The sequence below is a fragment of the Cydia splendana genome, chromosome 13 (genome assembly GCF_910591565.1).
Source record: "Cydia splendana chromosome 13, ilCydSple1.2, whole genome shotgun sequence".
Classification (NCBI taxonomy): Eukaryota; Metazoa; Arthropoda; class Insecta; order Lepidoptera; family Tortricidae; genus Cydia; species Cydia splendana.
Window position 1 is genome coordinate 9,143,258 of NC_085972.1, and position 21,007 is coordinate 9,164,264.

The following is a 21,007-nucleotide window of genomic DNA, read 5'->3' on the forward strand; positions in this document are numbered from 1 at the left end:
TCCATTTTCATGCGCAATTATCCCCGGTGAAAAGAGGTGTCATAACACCAACGTTTTATCACTTATTGTTACTCGGCAATCACAATGCGATTTTCCTATTCATATTGTAACAATAATGCCTTATTGTTGGTCATGGCAAGAGTCGTAACACATGCGAATACACAATTGTGACGTTATCTATGAAAAGGGACCTTATTGTCGATGGCGCTTACGCCATTATTAACGATGCTCCAATATAAATACAATGCCGCGCGACGCTGTGCGGCGTAAGCACCAAAGACAATAAGGTCCCTTTTCATAGTGCCCCAATTAACCAATTGCACGTATGCCATCGCGCAGTGCCATCGGTTAGCCAGAGACGAGTTAAGTAAAGACTGCTAATATCCAATGCACTGTCATGGGTGCCTTGGGTAGCTCCAAAAATACAGAGTTACTGTACCTTATTCTTAGCGCTTAGGTCCTTAGAAATAGAGACATCTTTAGTTAGATAGTAGGTAACTTAAGCTCCCTCCATTCAATAGGTACACTCAATATTTATATTAAAATAGGTTTTAGGTATGTAATACTCGTTATTCCTACATCCTACCCGAAGGTTTTCTAGAAGAGATTGCCTGTTACTACATACTTTTATTTACATTGAAGATCTAGTTCTGTTTTTTTTTTCCTTTTGTGGTGCAATAAAGTATATTTACTTACTTCGTCTCTGACAACACCAACTGTAACTGTACCAGTCCCACAGTACAAGTGACGTAATATTATGTGCATTTTTCGCCTTTATTACAAAGTGTACGGCGTTGCTAAGGGGTCAGAGGGACTATTCGGTCATACAAATTGTATTAACTAACGTAGCTACCTAATCCCTCTTTCCTGAGGGCCTACCGCGAATCACGTTCGACGTGTTGCCTCCCTGTCACACTTAAGTACGAATTTACAAGTGCGACACAGAGGCAACACGTCGAACGTGATTCGCGGTAGGCCCTCTGATTTTGACGTATGAGCAGTGGGGAGACACTTCGGTCGAACTCGGCTCCGTTCGGCTCAGCATTGCTCCGAGCAATTGACCAATTGGCACCACTTGACGTCCTTTTGCGTGCACGACCACAGATAAGATAATCACTTGAATTTTGACCTAAATAGCCGAAAGGGATAGTGGGATATTAGAAAGGGATAGCATGATTTGACCCTGAACCGCTGTCAAACTTCGGGTTTGTAGGAAGTGTCCTTTCTGTACGGTAGTACTATTACTTATTCTATGGTCTGAGACCCATATTACAATATGTAGATGACTGTTATTGTCAGAGCAATAGCACGGGGACGCGTGAATCATAGGTGAACCGTGTCTGTTTAAAAGGTCCCGACCTAGGCCTACTTGTTAAAAAAAAGAATTAATGTCACGACGGCCACCTTGATCGTTGACATAGATAGAGTCGATTGCGATCTTAGGTAAGATAGACACTAGACAGCTACGTATTGCTCAGAAAGCTTTGTTTTGTAGCAGTTTTAATGAAATATAATAAAGAATCCTATTTACATGACAGCATAGATTAGTAAAATAATCAAGAATTTCAAGATACATACAACGCCACGTACCTTGCGTCTTACTAAATTGTGTCTTGTGCCTGTGAAGGCCCCTGTACATAATGAGCCAGCGCCGACCAATCCAAGGGACGCAGCCATGCGGTAGAATGAGATAGCAATATCACTTGCTCCCTCTAACGCATAATTGCGTCGCCCAGACTGGCCCACGCTGGCCCATTGTGTACAGGGGCCTTGAGCCTGTGACAGTGGTCAGGTAGGGAAGTCCAATTTTACGTTTAGGAGTTATAAATAGCGACACTTTTTAGTTTTTATATGTACATAGCTAAAATGCTATAAAAAGCGCCACCCACAACAATGATGAAATGATTAGACACGCGGCTGGCACGCGAGGTTATCGGTAGGTATTCTCTTATATGTATTAGCCTCTGATTTTAGGGTCTCTATACCACTAACCGGTAGGTAAATGCATACGATTTGAGATAATCAGAGATCAATTGAAATTGTTGGACCTACTTAGCCGGCAATTATCTAAAATCGCATATGATTTGTTGCAAGGTCTGTAAAGGCCTTTATTGCGACATACACCCTAAAGCCCGCTCCACACTTGTGCGCGAATTGCGACGCGAAGCCGCGAACGCGAGTGTGGAGTCGATTTTGCATATCAACGAACTAGACTCCACATTCGCGTTCGCGGCTTCGCGCACGAGTGTGGAACGGGCTTAATAGTATTGTCAGTCTGATAAGGTGAATAAATTAGTTAGTTACCGCATTAAAATCATATTCATGCTCCACTTCCATGGGCATGAGCTGATGATGGAGGCGCGGGCGGTTCATGACTTCAGGGAGCGAGCTGCCCTCGAGGATGGTGTTTATCACCGTCTGAAACAGGATAAAGTGAGATCATTAGATGTTATATACTATGTCAAGTAATTTCCGACTAGAAAAGATTGGCAAATTTAAAAAATGTAGGCGCGAAGGGTTATCGTCCAATAGAAACGTTGAATTTCGCGCCTTTTTCTGCTGACAAACTTGTTTGACCGGCTGTAGTTCCCATTATTTTAGTACGTGCTACAGGTATTGCACAGGCATAGCTATTACAGAGGTTCCAATTACAGATATCGCTGTCAAATAAAAACTACTAAACTACGGTGATGAGTGCTGTGCTGGCAATGACTAGAGACGTAAAAGCTCTTGAGGACCGTATGGATCCGATAAACGTAGGTACATTCGTATATTTGGTAGTTAGGTCGTTAATTAGGTAGTAACAATTACATACCAATGGGATAGGTAGTCACTTACCATAGCAACTTGGGTCGTGATCTTGGTCCCGCCGGCGGCTCCTAACACCAGATCAACTTCCCCTCGCTGGTTCAGCACGATGCTGGGCACCATGGAACTCAGGGGCTGCAGGCCCGGCGCTAACATGTTGGCAGGGGACGGCGGCATGCCGTACGCCGACTCGTGGTTTGGTATCGCGAAGTCGTCCATCTCGTTGTTCAACATTATGCCGAGGCTTGTTGAACGGCGCTGGCTGCCCCAACTGTATAGGAGAAATGCTTTATTAGATATTTTTTATCACTGTTTGGTAAATTAAATCAGAACACTTAAGGAATCAATTCTGTGTCTACTTGTCTGCCAGCCATAGTCAGAAGAGTATTTGTGGTGTACCTTTTTTCGAAATGTTAAAAATTCTATTCTACATTGATTTAACATCCGGCAGTATGATCATCTACGTCGCCATGCCGAGGTCCCTCCCTCGAAGAGGGCTCCATAATGCCACCAGTCTTTGATGAGTAAGTTAATCTTATAAGGCGCTCCAACTCTAATGACGATCGCGCCCTCGAAGAGCGCGCCGTAGTGTCTCTGCTCTTATATGTCACTCATATAACTCACATGTAGTTAATGGTGCTCGTGGCAGCGACGGCGCTGCCGTCAGGAGCTATAACGACGATCTGCGCAGTGCCGTGGTCGTCGGCGCCCTCGAACAGCGCGCCGTAGTGCCGCCAGTCGTTGAAGGTGTGGTCGTCGTTCACTTGGTCGCGGAAGGCGCGGGCCCAGTCGGCGTTGGATAGGTTGCGCTCCAGCTGAAATAGATCAGTTATTTTATGTTATACATATCTGTCGTTTGGACTAAATTTAGTAATGATGTCTCTCGCGGTCCCTGGCGTTTTATGCATGCAGGTAAGAACGAACATTTTTGAGGCAAGTACATATCTTTGGTACACATATATTCCGTCAGACATAGGTACTTCATTTGACCAGATATCCAAAATATCCAAAAGTTTGGATTCTCTGTAAATACCTAAATAGTTTATAGAGTCGTTCCTCTATACATACCTATGCGTATCTACGTAAAAATACCGACGCGTGAAAAATGTAAGTATACCAAAGTAGGTTAGTAGGTACATAGTTTCTTAAATCTGTCGTTTCTAATTAAATTGGAACTAACAAAGCATATCCATGAATAATCAGAAAACAATTCACGAAGGCTAGAGATTTAAATACTGTAGTCAGAAAACAAAGACCTACTACTAACTACGTCATCTCTCTATCAAATATTTATTTTGTATTTTACCTCAGTGACGGAGTACGTGAGGTCGGATCGTGAAGCGTCCCCGAGGCCGGTGCGCTTGGCGTACGCGTACTTGAAGGCCTCGACGACGCGGTGGTAGTAGAGGCCGGAGGCCCGCGGCGCGGCCTCGCCGCCGACCCACCCGGCCAGCATGTTGAGGATGAAAGCCAGCACGGAGCCCGAGCCGGGCAGCGGCACCGAGTACAATGTGTGCTGATCGGACAGCTGCACCGATATTGGCTCTTGCCACTCCACCCTATGGACAGACCATTGTAAATTAAATTGTGATATAAATAGGTACTATATATACTTGAACGTTGAATAATAACGTAAATATACATTCGGTTGCATTATCGTTCGGCACGACAATGTGTTATGGTTGTTCTTGAAATACCAACCATTAAACAGCTATATTTCAATGCCAGTTATTTTCTTCCTCGTTATTCTTCAATCTTTAATTACGACCTGTTATGAGAATTTTACGTTACTTTTTTGAATACCTATTCTCTCGTGAACCCATCGTATCCGCAGCATACGACTCCAGCAATACATCTCGTACGTCAATTTCAATAAAGCAATTTCATACCACGCTAAAACAAGGACTCGTATTTAAGTAATCAGATAATTTCGATTCTAAGAACATCAGGGGGGAGATTAAGGAATTTAAGTTAGAAACTGGTACCTGTATTGCCTCATATCCTCCTCCGTGATGATACCGCCGAAGCGCTCGATGTCGCGGACGAGCGCGGCGGTGAGCGAGCCGTTGTGCATCGCCCCCGGACCCTCCTCCGCGATCACGTCCAGCGTCCGCGCCAGCGTCGGCTCCACGATTGTGTCGCCTTCCTTGTACACTTCGCTCGTCGCTGGATTCACGTACAACTCGCTGTCATAGGTAAATATTTGGGTCACAATAAATTGGCTACTTTTTTGGTTTGGATTCTATCTAGATAATAAGAACCCTTACAGTTGCGCAAATTATGTTTGTCTGTCTGTCCAGCCGCGCAGCATAGTTCAGGGACCATTAGATAGAGCTACAAAGCGGTATGTTAATATACCCTTATATATTATTAGGTACCTACATATGCCAAAATAAATAATTGGGTTATATAAATCCCCGTAAAGTGCCATGCTCTAACTAAAGCATTGCTCTTTTAAGTTTTTGACTTGTCGTTAGCTATATTACGACTGAGAAAGTGTGTGAGAGGGTTCAGGTGGAGGGTATATATTGCCTGTACAATTGTCTCATGGATGGCCGCGTCTTGATTCTGTCCCTATAGGTCAGTCACTCAATGGCCCTTCCGTCACAGCTTGGCCGTGGACGCACCAGCACGCAACTTGTCTCACCTCATGGATGGCTCCGCCTTGATCCTGTCGCTGTAGGTCGCCAGCACTCGGCCCATGTACTCGGTCACTCGGTGGCCCGTCCGGCAAAGCTCGGCTGTTGGACGGACCAGCTCCGCCCAGGGCAAGCGGCCGTATTCGCGATATAATTCGCCGTAGCTGAAAAATACACTTTTTTAAGTAAAAGTTCAACTCTATTTACCTACAGTGAGCACGCCTTGATTTAACGTCTATTCTTTAACAGTTGTATCTATTAAATTATCTATGACAAGGCTTAGCCACAGTTACATAGGTAAGAGAAAACAACGAGAGGTATTAACTGAAAATCTAGCGCGGATGAAAAATAAATCATATGGTTATTTAGTTCTTTGGTATTCTTGAAATACCAGGTTCTTCCATTTCATCTAATTTTATCGGTTTAAATCGTCAGTACTTACGACTGTTTAATCTTAATTTTGGTTACCTACTTAACTACATGTTTGTAGGAATCTAAATCCCAAATAAGATGAAGACGTTCGACAGATCAAGGCCGTTTTAAATGTCCTAACGTGGGCGTTATTTCTATTCGAATCAACATTCGGATACAAACGGATTTTACGGGCACACCTAAACGTATGTATAATTGATATTCCGAGTTATGTGCCAAGGCGTATTTAAACCGTTGTTAGGTAAGCAGTATAAGTGAGCCGTTTCGTGGCACGTCTTCCAAATCGGAGGTCGTGTGTCGAACTTGGGCTCATATCTAATCGGTAAAGGAAAACATTGCGAGGAAACAGAATTAATTGATGTAAAAGTTTTCCCTCTGGGTTCGTAAAAACTAGTGCCTGCGTAAATTCTTATGGGTCATAGCCGTCATAGGCTTTCTTTATGATGTAGCCGGGAAAAGCGCTACCTACGATGAGGATAATGCCTAGGTGCCTTTTGTGTATGTGACAACACGACATAATTGATATAGTTTGTTCGCATATAGCATATTCGCTTTAATCAGAGTGTGACACTCTATGAAAAGATGTAACCTTGAACATCATCGTTTGACCACTATATAGGTAAACGTACACTATAATAGAACTTTTTTATTGTTATATTCGTCGCACGTTAAGCAAGAAGACTTTAATGCGAGGAAAGCAACCAAATTATTTTACCAAAGTGGAATTTATGGGTCAAACAGATCACTGTGTTATGTCTTTCCTGTAGACATACACAAGAGTTAAGGGCTGTAAAGGTTAAGGTTAGGTCCTTTTATTTAGAGAACTATGATAAAATCATTGCTTACATGCCCACAAGCTGTTAACTATATTGCCCACAGGAGAGAAAAATGTACTGTTCGCGCGAACAAACTAGTTTTCTCTCCTGTGGGCAATAGTTAACAGCTTGTGGGCATATATAATGATTTTATCATAGTTCTTTAAATAAAAGGAGGACCTTTTCACGTGGATAAGGGTTAAATAAGAAAATTAACCTTTATAGCCCTTAACTCTTGTGTATGTCTACAGGAAAGACATAACACAGTGATCTGTTTGACCCTTATAAGTGACAGCCTATTGTAGGAGGCGCGTTGTCAAAAATGTTCAATCCACCCGCTCATCGCAGTCTTACGCTTCTGCTGCATAATTATATTCGCGACTTTTATCTTCGCTAGGAAGCTGTCCCCTGTCCAGCACTACGCAGTAACTAACGTATAATTATCATAGCTTATGCTTACCCTCGCAGTTCTCCCGGAACGGCGATCGCGAGACCGCCGACTGTGGAGGATGCGTTGTCGTACATGGTGACCGTAGTGGCCAGCGGCGCCCGCTCGCGCGCGTTGAGGACTCGCACCCGTCGCGTGCTCGCGTCGTACACGGTGGCCAAGAAGCCACCGCCCAAGCCCATACATTGTGCGCAGCCTAGACCCTCGCAGAAGAGCGTGGCGATTGCCGCGTCGACGGCGCTCCCGTTCTTCTCAAGTATCGAGCTGGAAAAACATAATGGTTTAAAGAGGCTGGCACTGTGGTGAGTTGTAGGTAATGTAAGGGCCCACACTAGCGTCTTATGAGCGTCGGCGTCTAGTTAGCGCTATGGAAAAATGGCGTCGTTGTGCAGTTGCGTCAAGCAGCGGTCATAGACTTGACAGACGCCGACTCTCGGGAGACGCTAAGTGTGGAGTGGCCCTAAATAGTAAACCGGATTGCGTTTAGTTTATGTCCGCCATAAAGCGGTCATAATTTGCGGGCATATATTTACCTCTCGGTACATAAGTCGACGATTGCTATTTACCCGACATAAATACGATCGTGTTACTGGCATTGTAATTTAAGAGAAGACGGCCGAAGGCTAGACACATACCTAGGTACTTTAGGTACCTACAGATGCTCCATGAGATAAACAGAGGTGCCCTGATTGTATGTTTAGCTGTGTTTGATTTGAAAATTTTCGACCCATGGCTGGGATGCTCCCTCGGTCTTCTTGCGGCCGCTATCACGTCGCCAATCTCAACAGTTGTTCACCATTTATTACAAGCAGTAAAAGTAACTCACACACTATTTTTTTTTTGTACGCCGTTGGTATAGTACGGATGTCTACCGTCTCCAATTCTCCCTCAATTGCTCAAAGGTTAACTGGAAGAGATCCCCCTTTGTACTAATGACGAATGTTATTTTACCTGTTTAGTTTTGATTTTTGTACATTTAAAGTGTTTTACTACTACACTGTACTACTATTTTTCCGTTAAAATTTATTTGTAATTTTACATGTATGTAAAATGAACTAAAATGTCCAATATTGGTGCAATTGACCGTGCGTGGATGCCGTCCTCTGCATGCCCACGGCTGTACCACTAGCACGGCCAACAGCGCGGCCACGAGCACCGCCGCGATCACGACGCCAATTCAACAGCGCGGCTTTCGACAACTCTACACAGGCCCACAAGCACTCACCGTCCGATAGCGGCGCACTCGTGTCCATTGGCGGCGACAGCGGCGCGCGCGTACCGTGCGTGGCTGCCGTCCTCTGCCCACGGCTGCACCACCAGCACGGCCACCAGCGCGGCCACGAGCACCGCCGCGATCACGACGCTAATCCAACAGCGCGGCTTTCGACAACTTTGTGACAAACAACTAAATGATTATGGATGCACAATGATTTAAGACTCTATCACAAATACGACTCTATTTATTTACGGAACCATTCATTTTGCGTTGTCGCACACACAGGTTATGCACTTTACGTACCTCCTAGGCATAAAAATGCGTTTAGATTCTTATAGATCTGCGTAAGTATATTTGCGACTTTTATCTTCGCTAGGAAGCTGTATGCGCTGTCCAGCACTATGCATAAAGTCAGTGCGGAAAGAGAAGAGTCGTGGAATGTAACATGGGGGCCAATACATTCCACGACTCTTCTCTTTCCGAACAGACTCTAACTAACATAATTATATTAAGATGATAGCTTATAATAATTTTATTAATTCACTCGAAATAGCAGAACTTTACCGACCGACTGCTTGACGCTAATTTTAAATAAACATTAGACATAAATAAAAGTTGAATTCACCATCAATTACAATCACGTTATTCTAACAGAAAATCATCAAATAGGTAAGGTACAAAACATAAACTAATCTTGATGAAATAAAAAAAAAACATTTGAATATGTATTAAAAAAAAATTAAACAGGATAGCTTGTCTCATGCAGTGAGTTGACATCGCACGGGTACTTTATTAGGTTTTGTAAGTATTAGGTACCTATGTTCTTTGTGACTTAACATCGGACAAAAAGTAATGGAGGCCAAGGCCGCAGTGTTAAAGTGCAGATTTACCTGTTTATTAACATTATGTCTGATAAATCGTTTTCACTTAATTAATACACCAACAATATGCTAGACTGGAACACTCTTAAGCAAATAATTAAATCCGCGTTTGGCTAAACGCAAATTAAAAACTTAATAAGACACATAATGTATGGGAATACCCTGAGGTACAAAAAACGAGAGTTCGCTCGAAAACGTGATATCAAACTGGTTGTATGCACTGTAGGTAGCTGAATTTATTCTCTGCGTATTTCTTTACCTTAGAAGGTGACTAAGGTAAATGCGTCAAGTCTATAGGGTTTTTCTACTTTGTTGTGGCTTTGTCATACACATAGGAGACGATATCATGTAGTTTTCAGCAGTAACGTAATGGTTTTGTCCAATCATCTATGGCTAATACGAATATGACCAGATCCGTGACGTGTAACATACAAACTGATTTAGAAATTGCTAAAATTTTAATACACCTGCAATATTAGGAGAGTGATCCAACACCAATAGGTATTGCTCGATAGAAGGAAATTTTTGGAGTGAAAGTTGTGAAGAGAACAGCTAAATATGACACCCAAACTTTTGCAATCTGATTATGATTTGAATTTACTTTACATACTTACCTATTCACTTGCACTTACCTACCTATATTTTGGAGTAACGATGACGTCGACGACAAAGACTAGGTACAAAGTAATGTAAAATAAATAAAAACCTTCGGTAGTGGCGTACGGAGACCACATCCGCAATTCAAAAGCATTTTTAGAATAGGCATCATTAAGAACTAGATGATAGATAATCATGAGCATTAGTAGGTATACTAGAGTTAGACCAAGATAAGTCTGCAACGATTTCGATAGCACACGCAGTGCAATTTTTATTTTAAACGTCAAACTTCTTGAAATTATTGAAGATGGGTAATGTTTTAAAGATGGTGCGATAAAAGTTTTTTATTGGGTAACACACATATAAAATAGAGCGGATTATTTGCTCAGATTAAATTTTTGAGTAATATTGTTGTTTTTGGCTTTACCGCTTTAAAAGAAAAAAATACGTAATATCCCCCTCCCCCATCGTGATCTATCGTGATATTTTTCTTCCCCCCCCCCTCTAAACGATCACATGAGTTCTGGCCCCTATTTCACCAACGTGACAGGTGCGACAATTCGACAAGTCTCATAGTTACTGACGTCACAGGCATCCATGGGCTACGGTTATCGCTTACCATCGGGCGGGCCGTATTCCTGTTTGTCACCATCATTGTATTATTTAAAAAAACTTTATTATATTGGCAAAAAACAGGTATTTCTCTTGCGACGTTTATGATGACAATGATGACAATTGTCACAAGATTTCAAAGAACTTTCAGTAATTCTTGACAGCAAATGAGTTCTGTGTCGGAATTTCGTGACAATTGTCGTATTTCTTGTGACAATTGTCATTTAGCTTCGCAAAATAAATACTTATTAACTGGCGATATAGTGGAGTTTTTTTTTAATTAACATGTTGGTGGCAAACAACCACACCGCCCGTCTGATGGTAAGCGGTTACCGTAGCCTATGGAGGCCTGTGACGTCAGTAACAGTGATGTCGACAATTGTCGGACCTGTCACGTTGGTGAAATAGGGCCCTGGACGACCCCATATTAGTAATCGTACTTACGTTTACTATAAATTGTAGTTTAGCAAGTGACTGTGGCGTCAGCTGTTCAAGTAATTTGACAGCATCGCCTTGTAGTCTTACTCTGTTAACAGCAAATTTGGTTTCAATTTCGTGTTGTTGGTTTATCGATAATTTAAACTAGCTATTTTATTTATACAACTGACATAACCGAAAATATATCTGTCAAACTAAATGGTTATTTATGACAGTTCTTTTATAAGACCTAAAAAGGTTGTAAGTATTGACGCTTTGATATAATTGTCATCACGAAACTTTTCCAGCCGGCTCTCTTGTGTATATTAGTTTCGCAAGCTCGTAAGAAAAATAATGTTGATTGGAATTATGGCGCGAAAATGCCCATCTTCGTAGAAAATATGGTAGAAAATATTAATTTTTACGTGACGTCAAGTAGCCGAGAGCTGTTTCAACTTTACCTTTGATTCAATACTTGTGCGGAACAAGAAGAGTCGTGAAATGTAGGGGAGCCCATACATTCTACGACTCTTTTCTTTCCGCACAGACCCTAAATAGCACGCACACACCAACTAAAAAAACCGCCGATGATTTTACATAATGACTTCGTTTGCAACCAATGATTGTAACTATTATGTATTTTCTAGTTAAGTTTGTTTAATGAATATTTTAATGTTCGTTGGCAGACTTAAGTAGTTCATTTAGATAAAATTTTCATACAACTGATGCCGTTAATGCCAATGCCTTACACATGATGACTTGTGATTGGCATTGGCACGTGATAAGTAATTTAATCTAATCATCATTCATAAATCGGGTACATAAGTACGTATTTCACAACACTATAGGTTAGGCTGCCGCTGCAATTTTGAACTAGAGAGACTATACCAACATCCACCACCACCATACCACCATTCCATCCACCATCAACTACCACCATCACCATCCAGGTCTACTACCATTTTTTCTTTCCATACAGGATGCAGTTATGAGCTAGGGAAGGCAAACCAAGCCTTTATTAACAAGCTTTTATTAGGTCGACCTGTATGTAACTAATTACCTATGTAATGGAATCTAAGGTAACTAATTTAAACGTCTTCCAAGGATCATAGCGTCACGTCCGAACTGATCTGATGATGAACCCAAATCGGCTAAGCAGATATGAGCACATCGAGCAAATGCGGCAGCAATTTTGGAATCGCTGGCATAAGGAGTTTCTGGCCGAACTACAGGAACGGATTAAGTGGAAGGTCAACACACAACAACTTCAAGTTAACGACGTGGTTGTCGTTAAGGAGACAAACGTCCCTCCAATGAAATGGAGAATGGGACGAATAGTTAAGTTGTTCCCCGGACAAGACAACGTATCCAGAGTGGCGGATGTTAGCACGGCACGTGGCATAATACGAAGAGCAGTTCATCGTCTATGTCCACTACCCAAACCGGAAAAGGCTTTCTTCGTCCTCGAGGCTCTACCTCCTCGAGGGGGGGGAGTATGTTAGCGCCTCATTGGTGCTACCGTCGTGTCCCTACGTGCTGGCCGCTTGATCGCCTAATGAATTCGGAATTCGATTATTGACATTGACTAGATATATATGATTTTGTTTATTCTGTTGAAATTATTGATTTTTACAATGAAGAAGAAATATTATTTGTTTTACTAAAACGTTAAAATATATTAATAAAGTGATATGTTTAAATGAGTTGTATGTTCTCAAACATATTAGGTTCCGCTATTCGGAAACTCAAACCTAAGTCGTCAGCTGGGCCTGATGGTATACCCCCGTTTCTAGTCAAGGACTGTGTATGCTTGTTAGAACACTCGTTACTTCACATATACAACCTATCACTCAAGCTGGGCGTATATCCATCCCAATGGAAGGTCTCAAGAGTGACCCCAATTCCTAAGATAAGTAAGTCCTCCGATATCACAAACTTCAGGCCCATTGCTGTATTGTCCGTGTTTGGAAAAGTGTTTGAGACCATTCTAAACCACTGCTTACTTAATCAGATAAATCGTAAATTAGTAGATTGTCAACATGGATTCCGCGCTTCTCGATCCACTACTACCAACCACATTTGCTTCTTTGATAGCGTTTTGCGCCAAATGGATACTGCACGACAAGTTGATGTTGTTTATTTCGACTTCAAGAAAGCTTTCGACTTAGTTGACAACGATACTCTCCTATGCAAACTGTCAGCCTTAGGTTTCACCCCTCAACTTCTTGTTTTCTTCTCTGACTACCTCAGGAATCGCACACAATATGTCCAATTAAATTCTTACCAATCTGAAAGGTATTACACTCGTTCCGGGGTTAGTCAAGGTAGCACTCTGGGGCCTACTCTTTTCTTAATCATGGTCAATGATCTGCCAAGTAATATATCAGGCGTGGAATCACTATTTTATGCGGATGATCTTAAAATAATTCAACCGGTCGTAAATCCATCCGACTGTACGGTACTCCAACAAACAATCAACATGGTTGACAGCTGGAGTAAAACAAACCGCTTGTACCTAAATGAATCTAAGTGCAAAGTAATAAGTTTTAGCCGGTCTGTAGATTATATCCTCCAGACATATACTCTTACTAACATTCCCCTTGACCGAGTAACAGAAATAAAGGATCTAGGGTTAACACTCGACACTAAGCTAAACATGCACTCACACATTATAAATATTTGCAAAAGTGCCTACAAAATTTTAGGGTTCATTATTAGAACGACTTCTGAATTTCGTGACCCTAAAATCGCAATAATTATTTATAATGCCTATGTTCGCAGCAAGCTTGAGTACAATTCTATCGCATGGGACCCTCGGGAAGCAAAATATACCATAATGGTCGAGCGCGTCCAACGTAAATTTGCTAGACATCTTTACAAAAGGTATTACGGATACTACCCATACTTATTTCCGTCATCCTTTGTATTGGGAATGGTAGGGTTAGAGTCTCTCGAGCTAAGGCGTAAGCAAACGCTTGCCTTACACTATTGTCTGCTTTTAAGAAATCGTATTGACAACCCATCCGTTCTGGAGCGTATGCGTATTTTTACCCCAGACAACTACATAGCTGCAGTAGGGCGTAGCGCACGTAGAGCCAGAAACCTTTTTGCATATCCAAATGTTCGCACCTATCACGGTTCAAACGCACCCACGTACCGAGCAATAGAATTACTAAATAACTTCATAGCTACAGTCCAAAACGCAGACATATTCGCAGACAAGTGGCCGTCCCTACAACGTAGTATCAGGATTTTTTTAAACTCTACCTATGTTATTTAATATCAGATTCTTTTTTTTATCTCTATGTAACTTAGTAATACATAATATGTATGTTCAATTATAAAGATAAGTGTGTAATACAATAAGTGTACCTACTAATTTTATGATACTGACTGATACTGACAACATATATGTACCTAATTAACAGTATAAGTGCCTTGGCTTGAGCTGTAAACTTATACATAGTGTTTGAATAAAGAATAAAGAATAAAGAATAAAGAATAGGAACTCTGTGATGAAACAACGCAACCTAATTGTGTTAGGGGTTTTTAGAATTGTCTCGATGAGTATTAGTTGTCTGTCGTAAGAAAAGTACAGTCAGCGATAAAAGCTTGTACCAAAAATGAAATTTTTGCCAAAAACTTATTTTTAGTTCTCATTCCACCGCATAGCTGCTGCGTCCAACCGAGCCAGGCTTAGAGCATTTAGTAACTGGAAATGTCATCGCTGTCATTTTCTTTACGAAACAGTCTGACGATTTTTGCCGGGATCAAATGTATTGCTATTTCTACATGATTTGTACGTAACGTACAAAGAGCCATGTCAGTCCATACAAAACTTTGCACAATTGTGCAGGTTTTTCTGCAGAGGGGTAAGCTCTTAATGGCCACTCCAAAGGAGCCAGTACATATATGCCATGTGAACGAATTAATGACAACCTGTAACCAGGGGTGCGAAACTCCTGACTTCGGGCAAACTCGGCTCCGTTCGGCTCAGCATTGCTCCGAGCAATTATTAGGGTTGACAAAACTTGATGTCCCTTTGCGTGCACGACCACAGATAAGATAATGGCTTGAATTTTGACAACCCTAAATAGCCGAAAGGGATAGCGCCATATATTAGAAAGGGACAGCATGATTCGACCCTTAACCGCTGTCAAACTTCGGTTTTGTAGGAAGTTTCCTTTCTGTACGTTAGAACTATTATTTATTCTGTGCTGTAACGTAGATTTTTTTACGTAACACAGTTATGTGTTCAGGTTGTAGATTGCGGTCGTACTATTACCACACTAAATTAGCGCCTATGTGTGGTGACCGCGAGTTGTATGTTATATTGTAGTTAAGGGTTAAGGTGATCTGTGAGACTCAGGCACGTGCGGTATTCTTGTTTTGTCGTAATTTTCCTTGTGTTTACTAATATCAATTTGAGAATGTCGGAGACGTGACATAACTATAAATATGTAAGTTCCATTGCAACTGTTTAATTGGCAGGTAGATATGTTTTATGTTTATGTGTGTTAATACTCTAACTTTATACGTCAGCCATAATAAAGGTATTTCAGTAAATCACTAATCAGGCAAGAACATAAATAGTAATATTTGAAACTGATTACTCTACAGTGCACTTTTCCTAGCTAAGTGCGAAATCTGCACTTACCTACCAAGTGAACAAGTAGGTACAATGATAGTAAGATAGTAACCCGGCGGTCTTAACTCCCGTCTATTTCCATCGAGTGGTGTTAAAAAGTACTTGACGTTTGCTTTATTGCGCTATCATACTCATACGCTCCTGATACTTACGCCCGCAGAACCAATTAATTATCTAACTACTTAAACTATTTATTTAACTCTCCGCTTTTTTATTAGACGGTTAAAATAAAGAAGGTTATTCTCTTTTTTCCTATTTTAATGATTAAAACAATGAGTAATACAGTGAACAATGACAATATTAATTGTCCCGCACGTGCTATGTTTTGAAGTACGTTATCGTAATTCACATACCTTAGATAAGTAGCTCATATGTAATATAATAAAGCAAATCCCCACCAATCTATGTTAATCGCTGAAATTACGTGGTAAGAGCAGTCAAAGTAAGTATAGGTATTGTCAACCTTAACAATGTCGAAGATATTTATTGGTTACTTTATCGTTTCATTGTTATGACAAAATATCTTAATATATTATATGCAACAGTGTACACATGTACCTACACATGTAGTGCATATTTTTTTTCCACCGTATTTTCACGAAAACGTACGAACGTGTCTTGCTATTTTAGTCAGTCTCGGTACAAAAACCGGCCAAGTGCGAGTCGGACTCGCGTTCCAAGGGTTCCGTATATTACACAATTTTTAACAATCAGTGCCGGATTAAGATATTTTGATGCCCTAAGCATTTCTAGGTGCCCCCTCTCCCTAGGGTCATCAAGATTACATTGATTTTTTGGTAAATTGAGAGAAGTTCATTGCCGCATTACAGCTGAGAATGGAAATCAGTCACATCATTTTATCACGAAAATTGACAGTGCCGCAGCAGTAATGTTGCAACAGAGTACCTAATGCTGTTGCAGTCGCCACCCGAATGTCACCTTTATCATAGCGTAGAAAGTAATAGAAACGCGAGCGAAGCGAGCGCGGAAATTTTTCGATATAAAAACGCAATATGATAGACAGTTGTACATTTTTACTTTTAGTATGGAAATCAGTCACATCATTTTATCACGGAAGTTGACAGTACTGCAGCAGTAACTTTGCAACAGAGTAATGTTGCTGCAGTCGCCACCCGAATGTCACCTTTATCATACCTTATAAAGTAATTGAAAACGCGAGCGAAGCGAGCGCGAAAATTTTTCGATATAAAAACGCAATTTTAGTTTTAGTCCCAACCAGGCGCGAATCCAGGATTTCATACAGAGAAGGGATGGGACAGTTTTCTATCAGCCTAGCTTCGCATAGGGCTCGATATTTAAGGGTCTCAGCGAGGTTGTTTTCATGCATAAAATATGCAAGAAAGCAGAGAGCTTGGAATTGAATTGGCGAAGTGTGAGAAAGGCAGTAGGCCCAGCTGCGAAAGAGGAAAGCTTGGATTTGGATCCACGCCCAAGTGTAATTAAGGCAGAAGATCAACTTTGCCGTAAAGCAGAAGGCCTCGCATAAGACCTAACGCCGAACCGCAAAAGAGTGGGTTGAAATCGAATCTATGCATGTAATCACGACTCTTCTACTGCTACCGATTGTTTCCCAAAGAATTACGCGCCATTATTTTTGCAAATTAGCTTTTGGACAGCTAAAAAAATCGTGTGGTAAAAACGATGTGTCTGTCCCTAATTTTAAAATTTGTTCACCTTTTTCAACCTGGCATTTTGGTGCCCTCCCTGAACGTGGTGCCGTAAGCACGTTCTTGTTTTGCTTATTGGTTACAAAGTCTTTATTAATTCAACCATTAAAGTCGACGAGTACAAAAAACTTTGAGCTAGCTCTCAATTTAACATATTTTTTTAAACATTATTTTTAATTTGACCTTACAATTACTCGTAAGTAGGTAAGACCGTTAAATATTTAAAATGATTATCTTATCAGAAAATTATCACCAATTACTCTAAGAAAACTACTACTCTAAGTAATCCGGCACTGTTAACAATGTATTTTTTATGTGAAACGTGAGTGAAATCTCTTTTAAAAATCCGTAGGGGTCGGATCAAAAACTGTAATTAAGTCCGACTCACGCTTGACTGTACATTTCTAATAGGTTTTCCTATCATCTATAGGTATAGACCTATTTTATGTATTTTTTTAAAAATTTAAGACTTAGTAGTTTCGGAGATAAGGGGGGGGGAATGGTCATTTTTTGCCTATTTTCTTGAATAACTTCTAAACTGTTTATTCGAAAATTATAAAAAAAATATATTTGAGATCCTTACAATAAGCTCTTTCATTTGATATGTAACATAATATAGTTTGAAAAATTATTTTTTTTCATTTTTTCATTTACCCCCCAAAAGTGGCCCCCATGTTTAAAATTCATTTGTTTACGTTACATGTCCGTATTTGGGTCACAAACTTACATATGTGTACCAAATTTCAACTTGATTGGTCCAGTAGTTCCGGAGAAAATCGGCTGTGACAGACGGACAGACAGACAGACGGACAGACAGACAGACAGACAGACAGACAGACGCACGAGTGATCCTATAAGGGTTCCGTTTTTTCCTTTTGAGGTACGGAACCCTAAAAAGTACTGAGGTTGACTGAAGTAGCGGAACAAATACGAACGTTTCCGTGAAAATACGATGGAAAACAATTAGGTATGTTTTCTCAAAGGTTAGCTGGAAGAGATCCCTTTTAGGGATAAGTTCGCCTTTGTACATAACATTTTTATTTTTGTTTTGTTTATGTCCGTTTTATGTAAACCTGTTTATGTGCAATAAAGTGACATACATACATACATACATACATACATATATACATACATACATACAAACATACATAATGCACTACATCTGTACCAACTTTCGTTCTTTTGTTCTCGACTGCAACTCCGCAATAAGGATTGTTTAGATAAGTAAGTAATAATGAGTTTGTATAAGTTTGTATGTTTTCAATGTTTTTTACAGTACATATGGTGCTACTTTCTCGCATTAGTGCGGAAATAAGCACTTTCCGTGCATATGTCGAATGTACTGTAAAACGTTGTACGATACACGTGCGAATAGGTAATTCGCAACTCGTGTCGATTTATCACCACTCGTTGCGAATTTTCTACTTTCCGCATTTGTATCGTAAATAACTATTATAGTTTTCAGCGGTGATAAACTTAAGGAATTATAGATGCCATTCTAGTCGGCATTTGCTTTCTGAAGACATCACGAAATGAAACTTTACCGCCCAGACACTTGATGTTTTTCATGGTATCTATTGCCTGACAGGAGTGATAGATATACAGGATGATTCATGAGACGTGAGCAGGACTAATCCTGCACACTCAGTAACTGATAATTGATCGATCACCGTCGTATTTAGGAGAAACAACAACACTTCTTCCTATTTTTTTTTACTTTTTGGTGAGGGCAAATTTAATTCTCAACAATCATGGTCACCCTACAGGACCTAATTAATAAACATAAAACCTCTTTAACCGTAATGGCATTTTGATTACGAAGAAAATAAACTGTCAAACTTGAGTGAGATACGAGTTTTCAAAAGTAACCAGACCGTGATGACAGTAATGACAATCAATTTGACACAGAATACCTATCGGTAGTTTAGTATTCTAATTTTAGGGTGACCATGCATGTCGTAAAAAAATTAATAACTTTTTTTTTCAACACGACTAGAAAATTAACGTTAACCTCACTAATACTCATACGAAACAGTTGCTTATAATGAACGATATGCGCAGTGTTAGTCCTGCTCACGTCCCCTGAATCACTCTGTATTTTTAGACATTAGTTAATTTGAAAAATATTTAACTACTAGCTGTGCCCGCGGCTCCGCCCGCGTGGAATTCGGTCTGTGTCAGTAAGCGGCTAATTTCTAATCCTAATTTCTGGAGGCGGAACTTGAAGTAAAGTTGACAGATGGATATGCTAGAGGATTGTAGTCCAGATAAAATATTTTACAGTTACTACTAAATAAAACTACACTTCAAAATCAATAGTTTTTTTCGCCCTTATTAAAATTTTACACGTGATTTAAACGACCGAGTAGTAGGTGTACCTATATCGGACGATACAGTAAGGTCGCGCGAGCGAAAGCGAAGCGGCCTGCCTGGCTAGAGCGCCACTCACCGTGGTCTTCTTCAGACTCCTGAGGAAGACCACGTGCCCTTTGTAACCTCAATGCGTTGCGAGACTTTCGCGAATGATTCGATTTTTTTCGGGAAGGCATGGAAATGCGTATAAAATGCGAGTCCCAAATCGTTTGACTCCGCAAACGACCAGTGCCGGATTAAGATATTTTGATGCCCTAAGCATTTCTAGACCATGGTGCCCGTCTCCCTAGGGTCATCAAGATTACATTGAATTTTTTTGGTAAATTGACGTTCATTGCCGCATTACAGCTGAGAATGGAAATCGGTTACATTATTTTATCACGAAAATTGACAGTGCCGCAGCAGTAACGTTGCAACAGAGTACCTAATGCTGCTGCAGTCGCCACCCGAAAGTTACCTTTATCATATCGTAGAAGGTTATAGAAAACGCGAGCGAAGCGAGCGCGAAAATTTTTCGATATAAAAACGCAATTTGATAGGCAGTTGTACATCTTTACTTTTAGTATGGAAATCAGTTACATAATTTTATCACGAAAATTGACAGTGCTGCAGCAGTAACGTTGCAACAGAATAATGCTGCTGCAGTCGCCACCCGAATGTCACCTAATTATCATATCTTAGGAAGTTATTGAAAACGCGAGCGAACCGAGCGCGAAAATTTTTTGATATAAAAAACACAATTTGATAGACAGTTGTACATTTTTACTTTTAGTAAGGAAATCAGTCACAACATTTTATCACGAAAATTGACAGTGCTGCAGCAGTAACGTTGCAAGTTGCAACAGAACAATGCTGCTGCAGTCGCCACCCGAATGTCACCTTTATCATATCTTAGGAAGTTATTGAAAACGCGAGCGAAGCGAGCGCGAAAATCTTTCGATATAAAAAACGCAATTTGATAGACAGTTGTACATTTTTACTTTTAGTATGGAAATCAGCCACATCATTTTATCACGAAAATTGACAGTGCTGCAACAGTAACGTTGCAACAGAATAATGCTGCTGCAGTCGCCACCCGAATGTCACCTTTATCATATGTTAGGAAGTTATTAAAACGCGAGCGAAGCGAGCGCGAAAATTTTTCGATATAAAAAACGCAATTTGATAGACAGTTGTACATTTTTACTTTTAGTATGGAAATCAGTCACAACATTTTATCACGAAAATTGACAGTGCTGCAGCAGTAACGTTGCAACAGAATAATGCTGCTGCAGTCGCCACCCGAATGTCACCTAATTATCATATCTTAGGAAGTTATTGAAAACGCGAGCGAACCGAGCGCGAAAATTTTTTGATATAAAAAACACAATTTGATAGACAGTTGTACATTTTTACTTTTAGTAAGGAAATCAGTCACAACATTTTATCACGAA

General features: G+C 40.5%; 1 protein-coding gene across 3 annotated transcripts in view; it reads right to left on the reverse strand.

The window, feature by feature from the left end:
* LOC134795994 (glutathione hydrolase 1 proenzyme-like) overlaps window positions 1-21,007 on the reverse strand; it is a 34,558-nt gene that overhangs the window by 7,925 nt on the left and 5,626 nt on the right. For 2 of the 3 annotated variants that reach the window (XM_063767894.1, XM_063767893.1), the window contains exons 2-9: window positions 8,368-8,532; window positions 7,155-7,406; window positions 5,456-5,611; window positions 4,794-4,994; window positions 4,115-4,367; window positions 3,433-3,623; window positions 2,839-3,079; window positions 2,305-2,418 (exon numbers count right to left, since the gene is read on the reverse strand). In XM_063767894.1, coding sequence (XP_063623964.1) covers window positions 2,305-2,418; window positions 2,839-3,079; window positions 3,433-3,623; window positions 4,115-4,367; window positions 4,794-4,994; window positions 5,456-5,611; window positions 7,155-7,406; window positions 8,368-8,532 — 1,573 coding nt within the window. Of the gene's footprint in view, window positions 1-2,304; window positions 2,419-2,838; window positions 3,080-3,432; window positions 3,624-4,114; window positions 4,368-4,793; window positions 4,995-5,455; window positions 5,612-7,154; window positions 7,407-8,367; window positions 8,533-10,892; window positions 11,072-21,007 lie in introns of those variants that run through there. The other variant, XM_063767895.1, reaches the window with a different exon arrangement.